Genomic DNA, 16,774 nt, shown 5'->3' with positions numbered 1-16,774 from the left:
CATAAATATGATGCATGGAATTATTAAAGGGCTTCATAAGGAAGCTTCTGACAAATTTTGGTTGCTTTATCTACATAATTGGGTGTATGAGAGGTGATCGGATTTTGAGCGCCTTTCAAACTGAAAGTGATTTTTGGAGAAAAAGAAGCTAAATGACGTGTTTTTTTCCTAAAAAAGACAGTTTATAGTATTGAACCATGCTAAAAATGTGTTAGTTATGTCTAAACATGATAAATAAATGTTACATTTGAATCTAAAGCTGCCTACTCTTGAATTATTCCATGAAAACTGAATTTTGCTATTTCGGCTAATTGGCCTCAAGTCATAATCACGTATTGGGGTGTGCAGAAAAAACGTACTTGATCTGGGAGTGTTACCCAGATTTTTTCCAAGGGTCTCAACATATAGAACAGGAAAATCAAAAGTTTTGCCGTAGAAGAGAGATGTACACAAGCAACCCCCCAGAGCCTATACTAACACCTCAACAAGCCAAAATCCTTCTGGGAGAATGTCCTGTGAACAGATGAGACCAAATTAGAGCTTTTTGGTAAAGCACATCATCTCTATGTTTACAGAAAACAAAATGAAGCCTTCAAAGAAAGAACACCTTCCCTACAGTCAAACATGGAGGAGGTTCAGTGATGTTTTGGGGCTGCTGTGCACTGGGTGCCTTGAATGTGTGCATGGCATCATGAAATCAGGAGATTACCAAGGAATTTTGGAGCGCAATGTTCAACCCAGTGTCAGAAAGTTGGGTGTCCGCCGAAGGTCATGGGTCTTGCAGCAGGACAATGACCCCAACCACACTTCAAAAAGCACCCAGGAATGGTTCAAGACAAAACGCTGGACTGTTCTGAAGTGGTCAGCAATGAGTCCAGATCTAAATCCCATTGAACACCTGTGGGGAGATCTGAAAACAGCAATTGGGAGAAGGCACCCTTCAAATCTGGGAGAACTGGAGCAGTTTGCACAAGAAGAGTGGGTCAAACTGCCAGTAGAGAGGTGTGGGGAAGCTCATTCATGGCTATAGGAAGCGCTTGACTGCAGTTATTTTGTCCAAAGGCTGTGCTACCAAATATTAAATCAAGGGTGTAAATAATTTTGTCAATGCCATTTATTTTTATTTTCTGATTTAAAAGGATATATTAAGATCTGAATCAAAAACAAAAATTCTGTAATATTAACAGTGAAATAAAGAATTTTGGAGACCAAATACTTTTGCCAATTTCAACTTCTTTTTAGAGAGAATCGTGAGTTATTTGAAAACAGTGCAAAGGTGCTGTAGTGAAATTATACTGAAGGTGAACCCGGGAGTGCTCGCTTATCCCACTAAAGGGGTGTCTATAAGACCCGGGACAACCGCGGCACAAGGACACTCCAGCGACACTTACTGTGACATATAGTCCTGTAGTTTGAATGGTATGTACGCACCTATATGCTGGACTTGCTTGCTTTGCCTATTGATATCGGTCATTTCCCATGTAATACTCCGATTCTGATGTCTATTGCATGAATGTATTTTACAGGATGTTACCACAGATCTAAATGATATTAAACCTACCCAAGGTACAAGTCGTGTCTGTGGTTGATTTTCACGACATTTAATATCATTTAAATCTACGAAATGGCTGAACCCAAGATGATCATGGTACCGATTCTCGACGCCGACGCACAAGCCGAGGAGTCGGGGTCGGAGTTCACCCACTGGCTCAAAACGCTGGAGAATTACTTCGCCGCGCATGAAACAGAGCCCACTGCCGCGGTGAAGCTGTCCATGTTACAGTCGAAGGTCCATCACCGCGTTTACCGGTGCATTGCTCGATTTGAGACGTACGCCACCGCTCTGGCCGAGCTAAAGCGACGATACATAAAGAAACGGAGCGCCGTGCACGGCCGGCATCAGCTCTCTCAGCGGCGACAACAACCATCGGAATCGATCGATCGCTACGCACAGGAGCTGCGACACCTCCTTGCGGACAGCGCTCAGGAGGTACGGACCCACGAGCAAGTTCAGGATGACCTTCTCCGAGATTCTTTCGTCTCTGGAATCAGCTCTGGAGCCTTGAGTCTCCGACTCCTGGAGACCGCGGAGCTGACATTTACGGAGGCACTATGGTTGGCTCACGTCTTTACAGATGCCCGTGAACAATCTACAGCTTATGACCACCCACGAGTCGTGGCGGGGACTTCTCAACTCGCGCGACCGGAGAGGGTTACCGCCGAGGATATGGGGGAGGACTCGACCACGGCCGAGTCTCTGGGTGCTCCTGAAGCGGACTCGGCTTCCGGCCTGACTGCTGCTACCGCTGCCCGGCCACGGCCTGAACGGTACGCGAAGTGTTATTTTTGTGGCAATCGGCAGCACCCCAGATTAGAATGCCCGGCTCGGGAGGCAATATGCCATCTGTGCTCCACCAAGGGCCATTTCGCGAAGGTCTGCAAAAAGTCCGCGCGAGGTACGCGAGCCCGCGCGGCCTTGAATGGGCTTATCGCTGAGCCAACGGACTGCGCACCGAGCGGAGCGCCCTGCCCGGCCTTGATGAGCGTCTCCCCTCCTCGTGGGCCCCTGGCTGCACGCTCGACCTTGGTGGGGGACATCGGGCCGCCTAAACAACCGGCGCGACCACGACCGGCCGCGGAGCGATCGGCCTTGGCTTGCATCCGGACGCCCACCTCAAACAAGCAACGAGGTACTGCTTTGCCAACTCCTCTGGATTCGCAGGGAACGCTGCACGGGACTCGAGCGCCATCTGACGGCGGCTTTTACGAATTACACGCTACCGCACCAGCTCATGGAACGGTGGATGGCAGTGATCCTCTATGCGTGACTCGAGCGCCCTCTGACGGCGGCTCTTACGAATTACACGCACTTGCTCCAGCACAGCCAACTATGCGCTTGTCACGAGGGTCCTCCACGGGCTGCCCGAACGACCGGCAAACTGCAGCCGGTGTGGGAACGTCCTCTGACAGTGGCTTTTACGATTTACATGCTCCTGCTCCAATGCGGCCAACTATGCCCTTGTTACGGGGGTCCTCCACGGGCTGCCCGAACGACCGGAAAACTGCAGCCGGTGTGGGATCCACTCGCGAGGCGCGATCTTCTCGCCCGGACGGCACAATACCTGCTGGGTCTTCCGGCCTTGCGCAGGCCATCATTCCGCTCAAGGTCGAGGGCGTTTTTGCGCAAGCCTTAATCGACACGGGGTCTACGGATAGTTTTATCGATCAACGACTAGTGCATCAACATGGGTGGCCGGTTCTCGGGACTACACGACGGATCTTCATGGCCTCCCAAGGACTTCGGCTGAGCACAAAAGGGGCATGTCGATTGAAACTTGTGATAAAGGGACGCATGTTCCCAGACGTGTATCTCATGGTATTACCTGCGTTATGTGCCGACGTTCTGTTAGGACACGATTTCCTTAAGCGACATGGACATTTGGAAATGGACTTCGGTGGGCCGGACACGCTTGCTGTGTGCGCCCTCGCTCAGATGGACGTGGAGCCTCTCTCGCTGTTCCCCAACCTGACCACGGATTGTACCCCTGTAGCCGTAAAATCGCGGCGCTACTCTCGCGCAGACGCGCAATTCATTGCGGAAGAAACGGCCCAGCTCTTAAAGGACGGTATTATAGAACCCAGTCGGTCACCGTGGCGGGCCCAAGTCTTAGTGGTGCGAAGTGAGGCCCATCGCCGGCGCATGGTAATCGACTACTCACAGACGATTAATCGTTTTACACAGCTGGATGCCTACCCCTTACTGGGGATGGATGCACTGGTAAGCCAGGTGGCCCTGTACTCCGTTTACAGCACTCTCGATCTGCGTAGTGCGTATCATCAGGTCCCCATCTCTAGGGCATATCACGTCTATACAGCCTTTGAATCGAGTCAACGGTTGTACCAGTTCACTCGACTCCCTTTTGGGGTAACTAACGGGGTCGCATGTTTTCAGAGGGCTATGGATGACCTCATTACGAAGGAGAACTTGACCGATGTCTTTGTCTATCTGGACAATCTTACGGTTTGTGGGTATGACCAGGGGCATCACGACGCTAATCTGAAGCGCTTCCTCGAGGTCGCGCAGAAATATCGCCTAACCATGAATGAGGCTAAGTGTCGTTACTCTCTACGCACGGTAGATCTTCTGGGGTACACCGTGACCCATGGCTCTGTCTCTCCGGATAAGGAGCGTCTGCGACCTTTGCTCGATATGGCTCCGCCTAGCGATCGGGCTTCGCTGAAACGCGCTTTTGGGCTGTTTGCCCACTACTCAAAGTGGGTGCAAAATTTCTCCGTGAAGCTCTGCCCCCTCGTGGCCTGCGACACGTTCCCCATGGGCCCGGCCGCCATGGTGGCCTTCGGGGGCCTTAAAGCCGACATCGCTGGCGCCGCTGTAGCGACAATTGACGAGAGTGCATCTTTCGTCTTGGAAAGTGATGCCTCGGATCATGCGATAGCGGCGACTCTCTCCCAAGGGGGGCGCCCAGTGGCTTTCTTTTCGCGGACTCTCACCTCCGCTGAGCGGAGGCATTCGTCTGTCGAAAAGGAAGCGTACGCGATCGTCGAATCAATTCGGCGATGGCGGCCGTACTTGCTCGGGCGGTGTTTCCAAATCGTCACGGACCAACAGAGCGTTGCGCATTCATGTACGACACCTTACATGCTCAACGCATTAAGAATGAGAAAATCACTCGCTGGCGTATCGAACTCGCCGACTTCTGCTACACCATCAAATACCGCCCGGGGAAGGATAACCTGGTCGCCGACGCCTTATCGAGGCCGGCCACTTGCGCGGGGGTTGTAACTTTGGAGGGACTGCGCGCTTTGCACGGCACTATGTGTCATCCCGGGGTGGCGCGTTTCGCGCATTTTGTGCGCAGTGGTAATCTGCCGTACTCGATTGAGGACATCTGCCGGATCTGCCGTGATTGCACTATCTGTGCGGAGCTCAAACCGCGTTTTTACAACCCTCCTATAGGGACGCTGGTTAGGGCTACTAGACCGTGGGAGCGATTGGCGATGGACTTCAAAGGGCCGCTGCCGGTGTCGAGTAACTCTCGCTATCTGCTCACTATCGTTGATGAGTATTCGCGATTCCCCTTTGCTTATACGTGTGGGGATATGTCGGCTGCCACGGTTATACGGTGCCTGCAGAATTTGTTTTCTATGTTTGGGTATCCGGCCTACGTGCATACCGATCGGGGTGCAGTGTTCCTGTCTCAGGAGGTGAGGGGCTACTTGCTCCAAAATAATGTCGCTTCGAGCTACACCACCCCGTACCGGCCCCAGGCGAATGGGCAGATCGAACGCTTTAATGGGATTATATGGAGAGCCGTCATGCTAAGCCTCAGGACCCTCGGCCGGGGCCTCGATAAATGGGCGTGGTCGCTACCTGCGGCTCTAAACTCGATCCGGGCTCTCCTATGTACAGCCACCAACCAGACTCCTCACGAGAGACTGTTCCACCACCCTAGAAGCTCGGGTAGTATCCAATCTTTACCCAGCTGGCTCGCTGAGCCGGGGCCGGCCTATCTCAAACGAGCGGTTCGCGCTAGCAAGTACGACCCCCTTGTTGATAAGGTGCGGGTACTCCAGGCTAATCCCGAGCATGCTCGTGTGATAACGGCAGACGGACGAGAGTCTACTGTCTCTGTACGCCATCTCGCCCCTTGTGGGGTCGACGACAGGGATATCGACGAACCAATCTACGAGTCTATGGACTCTACCGAAGCTTCCTCTATGGAACTGCTGCCGTCACTACCGTCGTCGCCCACCCCCTTGCCTGATGGCTCTGGGGTGCCCCCTCCGACACCCACCTCCGGCAGCTATTCCGACGCGGGGGACTCCGGGCTTGGGGTCTCCGGACACGAACTGGCAGGGTAGTTCGCCGCCCCGACCGCTACGTGTGGACCGACTGACGTGGATTGACGTACCCCATTCGATTATTGCTGACGCTTGCTTGCGACCTGCCTAGCGGCAGTATAGTTTTAACGGCGGGGAGAATGTAGTGAAATTATACTGAAGGTGAACCCGGGAGTGCTCGCTTATCCCACTAAAGGGGCGTCTTTAAGACCCGGGATAACCGCGGCACAAGGACACTCCAGCGACACTTACTGTGACATATAGTCCTGTAGTTTGAATGGTATGTACGCACCTATATGCTGGACTTGCTTGCTTTGCCTATTGATATCGGTCATTTCCCATGTAATACTCCGATTCTGATGTCTATTGCATGAATGTATTTTACAGGATGTTACCACAGATCTAAATGATATTAAACCTACCCAAGGTACAAGTCGTGTCTGTGGTTGATTTTCACGACAGGTGCCAATATTTTTGGCCACGACTGTATATTCTTTTCCCCAATATTGTTATTGCATCCTTTTCCTCTTTGTTTTTGTAAAAAATGTTGGTGTTACCTTTCAGCTTTAATTGTTTATAAACTTTGCTATTTTCTCTCGATTGGAATGTTTGGACACAATAAGCATGTCGTTTGACCATTTCCAATGTGTATCCTTCATTTGCACACATCTAACAATATAATGTGTCAGTATCACAATTATCAATTTCATAGGAAATAAAGGAAAAATACTCAAATGAAGGAGCAGACAGAGGCAAAGTGAAGGAAATGATAATGGCATGTTGCATCACGTTGTGATTTTCAGTCATACTGTTTTGTGAAAAAAATAATCGGTTTTGAATAGTGCCCACACACATGAGAGGTGCACGTGGGTGGCCCAGTTCCCACGCTCATGGGCGAAGCTGCGGACCCGACCCTCATGTAAGCCTGGATCATCTGCTGGGCCTTTTTCCACCTCGGGAAACATTGCTAACACACTTGCAGGTAATGGTAGGTCACCTTGATCATTCTTCCTGAGGAGATGGCAGAAAGTAATGAAATGTCAAGAAAAAAAACATTGATAAGGTGTTTTATGTAGTGCTTTTTCACCAAATAAGAGCTGGCAGAATAGCTTAGCCTATAGCTTACTTGTCTTTGAACTGTCTTATCTGGATTTGATTCCAGATCTAATAACAGTCACCTGGCATTCAATGAGTCTGCAATCCATCAGATGGGACATTACGCTGGAGATCCATCGAGCAGTATTTATTGCTGATCCAAGCTAAATATCCTGTGGTGCCTTTCGCAAAGAATAGGCGAGTTATTGACTGTACACTGGAACATATTACAAATTCTTGAACACGAGGCCTGACAAGCCAGTTTGTGACATATTTGGGCAAACTTCACTCACCAGGCCTTTCACTCACTCACCGCAGGCAGGTTGGTGGTCTTTCCGTCTTCTACCGACTCCTCTCCGGCCTTGCTCCCCCAGCTCTCTCTGTGCTCTGTCCCCCAAATATTCCTACAGGTCCGCACAAGATCTGCTTGCAACCCTCTTATGGTTAAACTGCCAAAATCTAGGCTCTCTGCTCACCTTCACTCTTTCATTCCCCTTTTCTCCCGCCTCTGGAACAAACTCCCCCACTTCCTTCAATCCCACTCCTCCCTCCAGGTCTTTAAAACAGCTGTTCACCACCATCTCTTATCTTCCCCCATCCAAAACCTTGATCTTTTCTACCCCCGCTAATTCACCCCAGATACACTTTTTCGAAATTCCAACTTCTTTTCTGGAAGTCCTTGCAGTGTCTATATGTTTTATACCTCTCCCCCCCCCCCCCCCCCCAAGCCCTCTCCCTCCCACAGTTCTCTCGATGTCCTTGCTCTCAAATGTTGTGTTTGTGTCCTTCCGCCTCTCTCCCCATCTTGTCTACCGCTCCCCTTTTTTTGTTTTATGTGTCGGTTTGTATCGGTTTGATTTTTTGTGTGATTAATGTTAGCTCTTTCACGAGCCTCGATCTTGTATACAAAAAAAAACACAAAAAAAACCAAAAAAACCCCAAACTAATGGGACTTTTCATACCCATTTCAGAATATGACAATTATCCTGACAATCTGCAAAAGTTTGAACTGACTCCTACTGAGAAGGCAATACAGTGCAATCCTTGCCAGAACACTTCTTGGAAGCACTTATCAGATCAGGCAGACAGAAAATGTTTTTGTTTCAAATTGCGATTTTCAAATGATGAAATTAATTAACTCATTTGGCTTTTTTGTTGAATTTTGTAACGAAACAGAAACTACTTTATTTCATGCTCATGACCTGACCCTTGGCACCCCAAGCACATATGTAAAATTTGAGTGGAATTGGCCACGAAGTTTCGATTATAACATGTTCAGACATACAGTGCCTTCAGAAAGTATTCACACCCCTCGACTCTTTTCACATTTTGTTGCGTTACAGCCTGAATATAAAATGGATTAAACCGATATATTTTGTCACTGATCTGCGCATAATCTATATACAGTATATAAAACAGAGATGGCTGTCCGTTCGTCCGTTCGCGGTTACGCTGATTGGCTGGTGTGAGGCTAGGTGCAATGTGATTGGCTCCTGGCAAGATTAAATAATGTATCGCATAGGCTTATTAAAAGCTGATATTCAAAATCTGACTCCATATTCCATGATCGAAACCATTGGCCGAAATAATTATGACAAAATCGACAGTGAAATTGGAACAAAATTATGAAAAAGTGATTTATAAAAATTAAATAATAGGCTCCGTGAGATGTGAGGTAAAATGGTTCCAAAATTATTTTTCCCACTCTTTCAAAAGTAATTATTGTATGTGTGATTTTATTTTACACCGTCTCGGGACATCGGTCACAATCGTTTTGGATTCGGAACCTACTTCACTTCTATTATACATTTTAGTGTATGTAATACATACATGGAAAGACCTGGGCTGATAGGATGACTTTGAGGTACCCACACTCTCCCCTAAGCTGTGTAGCCTGGGTTTGAACCCCAACCCAGCTATAAACTACCATCCCGGTGTTTCACCGACAGGGTAAATCATCGATGTGTGCCGTCCCTCGGATGGACATCAAACTGGCGTCCCATCGACCGACATTAGTTGGTGGACGTTAACGATCCCCTTGGTGGACGTTAACGATCCCCTTGATGTCCTTCATGAAGAGTGGGTGATCTATTGCTGGCATCCTGAACAAATTACAAATTCCTGCCCAAACTACTGCTGGGAAGGCAATGGCAAACCACCCAGTATAACCATTGCTCAAAAAGCTGCTTTGGTGACAGATGCTCTGTAACAAGTAATATAAGTAACAACTTAAGAACGAAAACAAAAAAAAAACTGAAAAGGAAATTAAAGCCGTTTAAAAAGGATAGACACAGACATGTAGGGGGGGAGGAGTGGGGGAGAGGGGAGTGGGGGAGACGGTAATGGGGGAGACAGGGGAATGGGGGAGACAGGGGAATGGGGGAGACAGGGGAATGGGGGAGACAGGGGAATGGGGGAGACAGGGGAATGGGGGAGACAGGGGAATGGGGGAGACAGGGGAATGGGGGAGACAGGGGAATGTGGGAGACAGGGGAATGTGGGAGACAGGGGAATGGGGGAGACAGGGGAATGGGGGAGACAGGGGAATGGGGGAGACAGGGGAATGGGGGAGACAGGGGAATGGGGGAGACAGGGGAATGGGGGAGACAGGGGAATGGGGGAGACAGGGGAATGGGGGAGACAGGGGAATGGGGGAGAGGAGAGAAGAGTGGGTGGCGGAGACAGGGGAGTGGGGGAGACAATGAAGTGGAGAAGACAGGGTAGTGGGGGACACAGGTGAGTGGCGGAGAGGCGAAGGAGTGGGGGAAGAGACATGGAAGTGGGGAGAGAGAGAGTGAGGAAGGTGAGGAGTGGGGGGAGACAGGGAAGTAGTGGAGCCAGGGGAGGGGGAGAGAGAGAGAGGAGTGGTGGAAAGAGGGGAGTGGGGAAGGGACAGAGGAGTGGGGTGGGGGAAGAGAGGGAGAGAGCGTGGTGGAGGGAGAAGAGTGGGAAAAGAGGGTGAAGGGGCAGGAGAGCGAGAGAGGAGGGGATACTCTTGCTAGCTTTTCCCATCACTTGGGACGAGTACTCTTCCTCATAGCCCATAATGTTAGTGAAACCTGCCAGAAGGATAACAGTCTCTGCAGCACTTCACAAATCTAGGCTTTATGGAAGCCACTCCTGACAAAAAGGCACATGACAGCATGCCTGGAGCACCACATGCGTGGCCCTCGGCCTCAACAAAGCTACTGTCCTCGGCGTGGTTCACACTCCCATCAAAGTCGTTGTATTCGGTGCAGTTCCTGATCACACAAAACTCAGCTTCTCTCATCCTCAACGGGCGGAACTTTGGAAGAGGGATTCGCCAAAGATCGGGCCTTCACTCCCAGCAGCATGGGGTCAACAAATCCCACCAAGCCGCAGGCCAGGCCATGTCACAAACACATGTCCAATGGCGTGATACCAGGCGCCTCGTGTGCGGTCCTTGTTCCCATCAAAGCTGCCATTTTCGGCTCGGTCTTCGCTGACTTTGAAACTGTTGTATTCAACTCGGCCATCAGCCCTTTCCATCCCAAGCGAGAGGGAGGCAGCAAAGCACGCCGCCTCCCCCTCACCGCCATCTTGTGTGCATAAAAGTCTTTTGCATGACTCGACCAGGGTTTGACCACCAAGACTCAGAGGAGACGCTGTTTGTCTGTTTGTCTGTCTGTCTGTCTGTGAACAAGATATCTCAAAAAGTTGTGGGCGGCTCGGACGAAATTTGGTGGAGAGGTAGCGTATGTGCGAAGAATGAAATAATTACATTTTGAATAAAATGATTAGATTTTGGTGAAGGTCCGGATCCGGCTACTAGAATTTTTAAAGTGATTCTTCACCATTAGGAGACAGGGCCAAAAACGATACATAGCAGGATATCTCAAAAAGTTGTGGACGGATTTGGACGAAACTTGGTGGAAAGGTTGCGTGTGTGACAAGGACTAATCGTTTCGATTTTGGTGAAGATCTGAATTTGGATTTGGATATGAGAATTATTTAACTTGCAAGTTAAATGCAAGTCTGTTTGTCTCCCTTGACAGACTGTAGAGCAGTCTCCCTTGACATATCACGTGCCTTCGATACGGTCTGGCACCCCGCTCTGCTCACCAAACTCTCCTCTTTTGGTATCCATGGAAATCTCCACGCATGGCTGGCGGACTTCCTCTCTAGTCGTAGTCAACGTGTGGCCCTGAATGGGTTTCTCTCATCTCCTCTTCCTGTTCAGGCTGGAGTTCCCCAAGGCAGTGTTCTGGGCCCTGTGCTTTTTCTGGTCTTCATCAATGATCTCTCTGACTCTCTTGAAAATCCTCTCTATCTCTTTGCTGACGACTCGACTCTCTGTCGCTCCATTCTTCATCCCTCAGATCGGCAGTCTGCAGCCTCCTCACTCTCTGCAGACCTTGACAAAATCACAGACTGGGCAAACAAGTGGAACATGTCTTTCAATCCTGACAAATCTCACACTCTTACGATGTCTCTCCGAAAAGACCGACTGGACAACCCTCCCATCCACTTTCTGAATAATCCTCTCCAAGAAGTTCTGTCACTCAAGCTTTTGGGCCTGACTATCTGCCATGATCTTTCCTGGGAAAACCACATTTCAAATCTGGCATCCAAAGCCAGTCGCCGACTGGGCATCCTCCGTCGTGCGAAGTCCTTCCTTGGCACACCTGAGCTCCTCACCACATACAAGGCTTTCATCCGCAGCTCAATGGAATACTGCTCTCCCCTCTGGGCTGGTGCTCCTGCCTCACACCTAGCTCGCCTTCGCGCTGTTGAAACTAAAGCATTCAGAATCATTGGAATCTCCCGCGATGAAGCTAACTCCAAGGGCCTCTCACTCACTCACCGCAGGCAGGTTGGTGGTCTTTCCGTCTTCTACCGACTCCTCTCTGGCCTTTCCCCCCCAGCTCTCTCTGGGCTCTGTCCCGCAAATATTCCTACAGGTCGCACAAGATCTGCCTGCAACCCTCTTTTGGTTAAACTGCCAAAATCAAGACTCTCTGCTCACCTTCACTCCTTCATTCCTCTTTTCTCCCACCTCTGGAACAAACTCCCTCACTCTCTTCAATCCCACTCCACCCTCCAAGTCTTTAAAACAGCTGTTCACCACCATCTCTTATCTTCCCCCATCCAAAACCTTGATCTTTTCTACCCCCACTAATTTCACCCCAATTCCACTTTTTGAAATACCAACTTCTGTCCTGGAAGTCCTTGGTGTCCTTGTGCTTTATACTTCTCCCTCCCCCCCCCCCCCCTTCCCATGCCTCCTACCCCCGGGCCCTCTCCCTTCCACACATCTCCCTGCTCTCGGATGTTGTGTTTGTGTGCTTCCCCTTTTCTCCCCATCTTGTCTTCCGCTCCCTCTTTTTGTGTATTTTGTTTGTCTGGTCGATTTGTTTGTGAAGTAAATGTTAGCTCTTTCACGAGCCCCGATTCAGTATACAAAAAAAAAAAAGAAAAAAAAAAAGTGATTCTTCACCATTGAGAGATAGGGCTAAAACCGATATACAACATGATATTTAAAAAAAGTTATGGACGAGTTATTACTAAACTTGTTGGATGAGTTGGTTAGGTGAGAAGAACAAGCTGATTAGATTTTGGTTCAGGTCCGAATCCAGATCCGGCCTAGCATTGGGATACAAAACATAAACTGTCCAGCCTGACGGAGGTATACGCAGCATACGCTCTACCGAGTGCCGTTCTAGTTTGTTCTGTTCTGTTCTCATTTGCTTGTATGTTCTCCCAGATTCAAGATGGGCGATGAGGTAGCCAGGCATAGACGCCGTTACTACCCCAAGAACACAAAAGCAGCACTAATTAGTAAAACATGCTGTGAAATAACATTTCTCACCCATTCCTTGATGGTAGATTCCGTTACAAATCTGCCCGATTACGAATAGTTTTTTTTCCATTGCTCAACTGTTGCTCTTTGAATTTGTGAGCAAAAATCAAATGTTCAGGCCAAAAATGCAATCTAGCACATCCGTTAATTCAAAGACAGCATATTTAGTTACCAGGACATCCGCTTTGAGGTTCTGTCTTGCTGTGGAGATGCAGACCTTTGTTCCAACTTAGCTTGCTTCTTCGGAGGGGTTCTGGGTTGTCTAAAAGAAATGGGGGCACAAAAGGAAGAGCGAGATATGATTTCTTAAAGAGCAAAAACACCATCAATTCAGGGAGCTCTCTACATTATTTGGCATCTCTCGCGGTGAGACTGAAGCTCGAGGTCTGTTTATCTCATATCGGAGACAGGTCGGTGGAATCAGTGTTTTACCACCTCTCCTGCAGTCTTGATCCCTATCTGTAGATGTCTGTCTGTCTCTCTCTGTGTCTGTCTGTCTCTGTGTCTGTCTGTCTGTGTGTCTGTCTGTCTGTGTCACACACACACACACACACACACACACACACACACACACACACACACACACACACACACACACACACACACACACACACACACACAATTTCAGTACGTCTATAATGTACATACTACTGCAATGTGAACACGTTTATAAAGTACGTACTATTAGAATGCGAGTGTTTCTAAAAAGTTGTACCATTAAGAATGTGAGTAAGTCTATAAAATATACACGATTGGAAGGTGAATCCGTGCAATAAAACCGAAAAGGAGTGTTTGTCTGTTGCATGAACATAAACCTACATCGTCAATGCATCGTCTACACACCACACAAAACACACCACAAACAACCACACCACCATACAAAACCACACAAAATTCCTGGCGAGGGTTTGGAATCTCTGATTACCCTTTCTAGTTTCCGTATTATTCCTCCTTTCTAATGTTCTGCCCTGAAAGCAGGTTCAGTACTGCCAAAGTAGCCCCACAGTGAGGATTGCAATAGGTGGTTTGCCTTTGCCTTCCCGTGGGAGTCAGGGCAGGAATTTGTAATTACCCTGCGCTCGCGAAGCAGAAAGCAGGGTTAGGCATTCGGTTGCGTACGTGCGTACGTGCGTACATGTATGCATTTGAAAAATCTATTTTCTCGGCAACCGTTGGTCCGATTGACACGAAATTTTACCATAGGAGTGCCTCCGCCTGTCGAATTTTAAATTAATAATTATGACGTCATAGGTCACGTGGTACGGGCGCCATCTTGGAAAAACATTACACCTCTATATATATCCGAAACCACTGAACGGACAAAAATTGAAACGTGGCTCTTTGAAAATAACTCCACATGGAGAATAGGTGTTGTTAACGATGACGTCATTGGTGTTATAATTATGATGTCATAATTTGACAGAGACAACACTTCGTCTGATCAGTTTGAAATTTATTGAGCGTGATCTATGCAATAATTATATTCGAGAATATAAATTTATGTCATTGCTCACGTGGTCTGGCAGCCATATTGGATCAAAGAAAAAAAAAAAACGTTCAAAAGCAGAAGAGACAATAATAATTGACTGTGCAGGGTAAGTATTCTATGAATACCATCTAGTTTGTTCAGGGTGCTGAATGCTGATGATAGCAAGCCTACTCTTCAGCGAGGACACCGTGGGATCTTTAACGTCCACTAACTAATACCAGCAGACAGGACGCCCGGCTTAACGTCCATCCGAGGGACGGAACACGCATTGATGAATCACCCGGCCTGTGAAACACCGGGTAGTTCGCTAGCGCTTGCAAGCATTCCGTTCCTTATCAACCGTTCCGTTGGAGTGCTTGCTTGAGAGCTTAAGCGACTTGGCGAGCACTCTCCAAGAAACCAACGAAACTCACCCCAGGGATGTATGACGTATGTGTTCCATTACCCATCAACCTAGAGTTACCTTCTTTTTGTTATTTGTATTCAGCAAACGATCATTTTAATACATCGTTACTTAAGAATTATGATCATACAATCGAAAAACAGACTAACGACGTCTTACCCATCCTCGGAAGAATGAAGATTTTCACAACAAAAGTAAGCTCTGCAATCTCCCATGGTTGTCATGGCGACCCCTGGTCCAAGATCACCATCACCATCCTCGTCCTCCGAACTACTGTAACAGACTAGTCCCAAGGCCATGGCCAATATCAAGTTGGGATATTTCGTTCCTTAATAGTCCATAGTTAAAACGAATGCCGCTAAAGTAATCGATTTTAGTCCCTGTCGCGTTGTCTTTATTGAAAACTCGAAGGAAAACCCACAAACGTAGGATATAGAACAAGAAGGATGTGCCACGATCTTCATAAAGGGTTTGTTTGTATATTTTAATACTTTTGATTTAGCCGGATAATTTTACAAGAACTAATACAGTAACACTATTAACAGCTCCACCAGAGCTCCATTAGTGCTACATCACCACCTCAGCGAATGCGGAAGTACGAAGCCGGAAGTGTTTAGCCGAACTCACATGTGTGATGTGATCCCGTTCCTAAATAAAATGTTAAAATCATACATTTTTCATAATAATGGAAATCGAAACATCCTTTCATCGGATCGGATCCTTTTATCGCACTAATATACAGTATTTACGCAATCTTAAGATTTCAGATTTTAATACATACTGACTATTTTTGCACAGCACGTATTTCCCCCAATGTCCTGCTCTTTTCGAAAACCTTTGGATCCAAAGGCTGTAAAAGCATTTAACAAATTGTGCTTTTCTAAATGACTGAAGGTGAGGAAAGAGCAGGTAAATAAATATTTCAAAATCAACATGAAAGCCTCTGCCGCTAACAATACCAACATGGCGATAATACACTGCATATACTGATTTATACTGAAGAGTTAAAACTTCCACCTGCTCCTGCTGTGAGTAAAATGAACGAGTACAATGTGTCACAAAATGCTCGGAGGTGCGTGCCCCTGACCTTGTGCTTGTACGTTAGGGCAGGAATTACATTTGAATTTGTTCAGGCGTACCATCGTCCATAGCTCGCCTACTCTCTGCGAAGGATACCGTGGGGTTGCACTGTGGAAGCAATTCAATGTCCCAATGTTGTCTGCATGTAAACTATTGGCTCGTCGCTCGTGATACCCACCTCTAAGCGGTCTAGCCTTGGCACACATATACATATAATGAATTAGCACACATATAATGAATTATGGCTTACATATATGCATGTCATTTCCTTTCGAGATCAGATCCAAGATGGCCGACTGGCGGCCATTTTGTGACATACATGTCCCCAACTATTTATTGAACATGTATGGTCCGATTTTGTTCATACTTTGCAAAAGCAGAGTACATGGTGCATACACGTGCACTTCACTTTATGATCTGATCAAAGATGGCCGACTGGTAGATTGGCGGCCATTTTAGTTGCAAAAAAATCTGATGTTGAATACGTCCTCAACCATTTCAAGGACATGTATTTACCGATGTTGTTCAAACTTGGCACACAGATAATGAATGACAGCTTAAATATGCACGTTGTTTCTTTTTGAGGTCAGATCCAAGATGGCCGACTAGAAACCATTTTGTTACTGAAACGTGTCCCCAACCATTTCTCGGCCATACTAGGACCGATTTTGTTTAAACTTGGCCCAAAGAGCACGGGTAATTTGAGGGCTAAATGCAAATTGAGGTGGAATTTTGTGAGCCCGTGGTGGACACTGGGGACAGTGACTAAATAAGACCAGTTCTCTTTGTTAATCCAGTTGGCGGTTTATTGCAACTTCAACAATGAACACGGTCTGAAAGACATAAGAACAAACATAATGATCAGTAATGATTAAGAATCCCCTTTCTCCCCCCAAGTCTTTGGCATGGAAAATATAAGTGTATAACAAGTATGTGTGTCTTTTGGCATGACAAAGACTGAGAATATGAAGAATATATGTAACTAACTTTGAAGCTAATTGAAGAACTGGTGAACCAGAAACCA

The 16,774-nt window shown here is 47.6% G+C and overlaps 1 protein-coding gene across 3 annotated transcripts in view; it reads right to left on the bottom strand.

Annotated features, from left to right (window-relative positions):
* USB1 (U6 snRNA biogenesis phosphodiesterase 1) overlaps window positions 1–15,308 on the bottom strand; it is a 30,570-nt gene extending 15,262 nt beyond the window's left edge. Inside the window, exons 1-3 of one of the 3 annotated variants that reach the window (XM_068129239.2) lie at window positions 14,830–15,308; window positions 12,951–13,040; window positions 6,716–6,873 (exon numbers count right to left, since the gene is read on the bottom strand). In XM_068129239.2, the coding sequence (XP_067985340.2) occupies window positions 6,716–6,873; window positions 12,951–13,040; window positions 14,830–14,969 (388 nt within the window). In that variant the 5' untranslated portion in view covers window positions 14,970–15,308. The remainder of the gene's footprint in view (window positions 1–6,715; window positions 6,874–12,950; window positions 13,041–14,829) is intronic. The other 2 variants (XM_068129240.2, XM_068129242.2) reach the window with 2 other exon arrangements.
* Window positions 15,309–16,774: the final 1,466 nt, after the last annotated feature.

This window comes from Myxine glutinosa, chromosome 9 (assembly GCF_964187855.1).
Source record: "Myxine glutinosa chromosome 9, kmMyxGlut1.1, whole genome shotgun sequence".
Lineage (NCBI taxonomy): Eukaryota > Metazoa > Chordata > Myxini > Myxiniformes > Myxinidae > Myxine > Myxine glutinosa.
The sequence above is the reverse complement of the archived record's forward strand: the minus strand, read 5'-3'. Positions and strand labels throughout refer to the sequence as shown.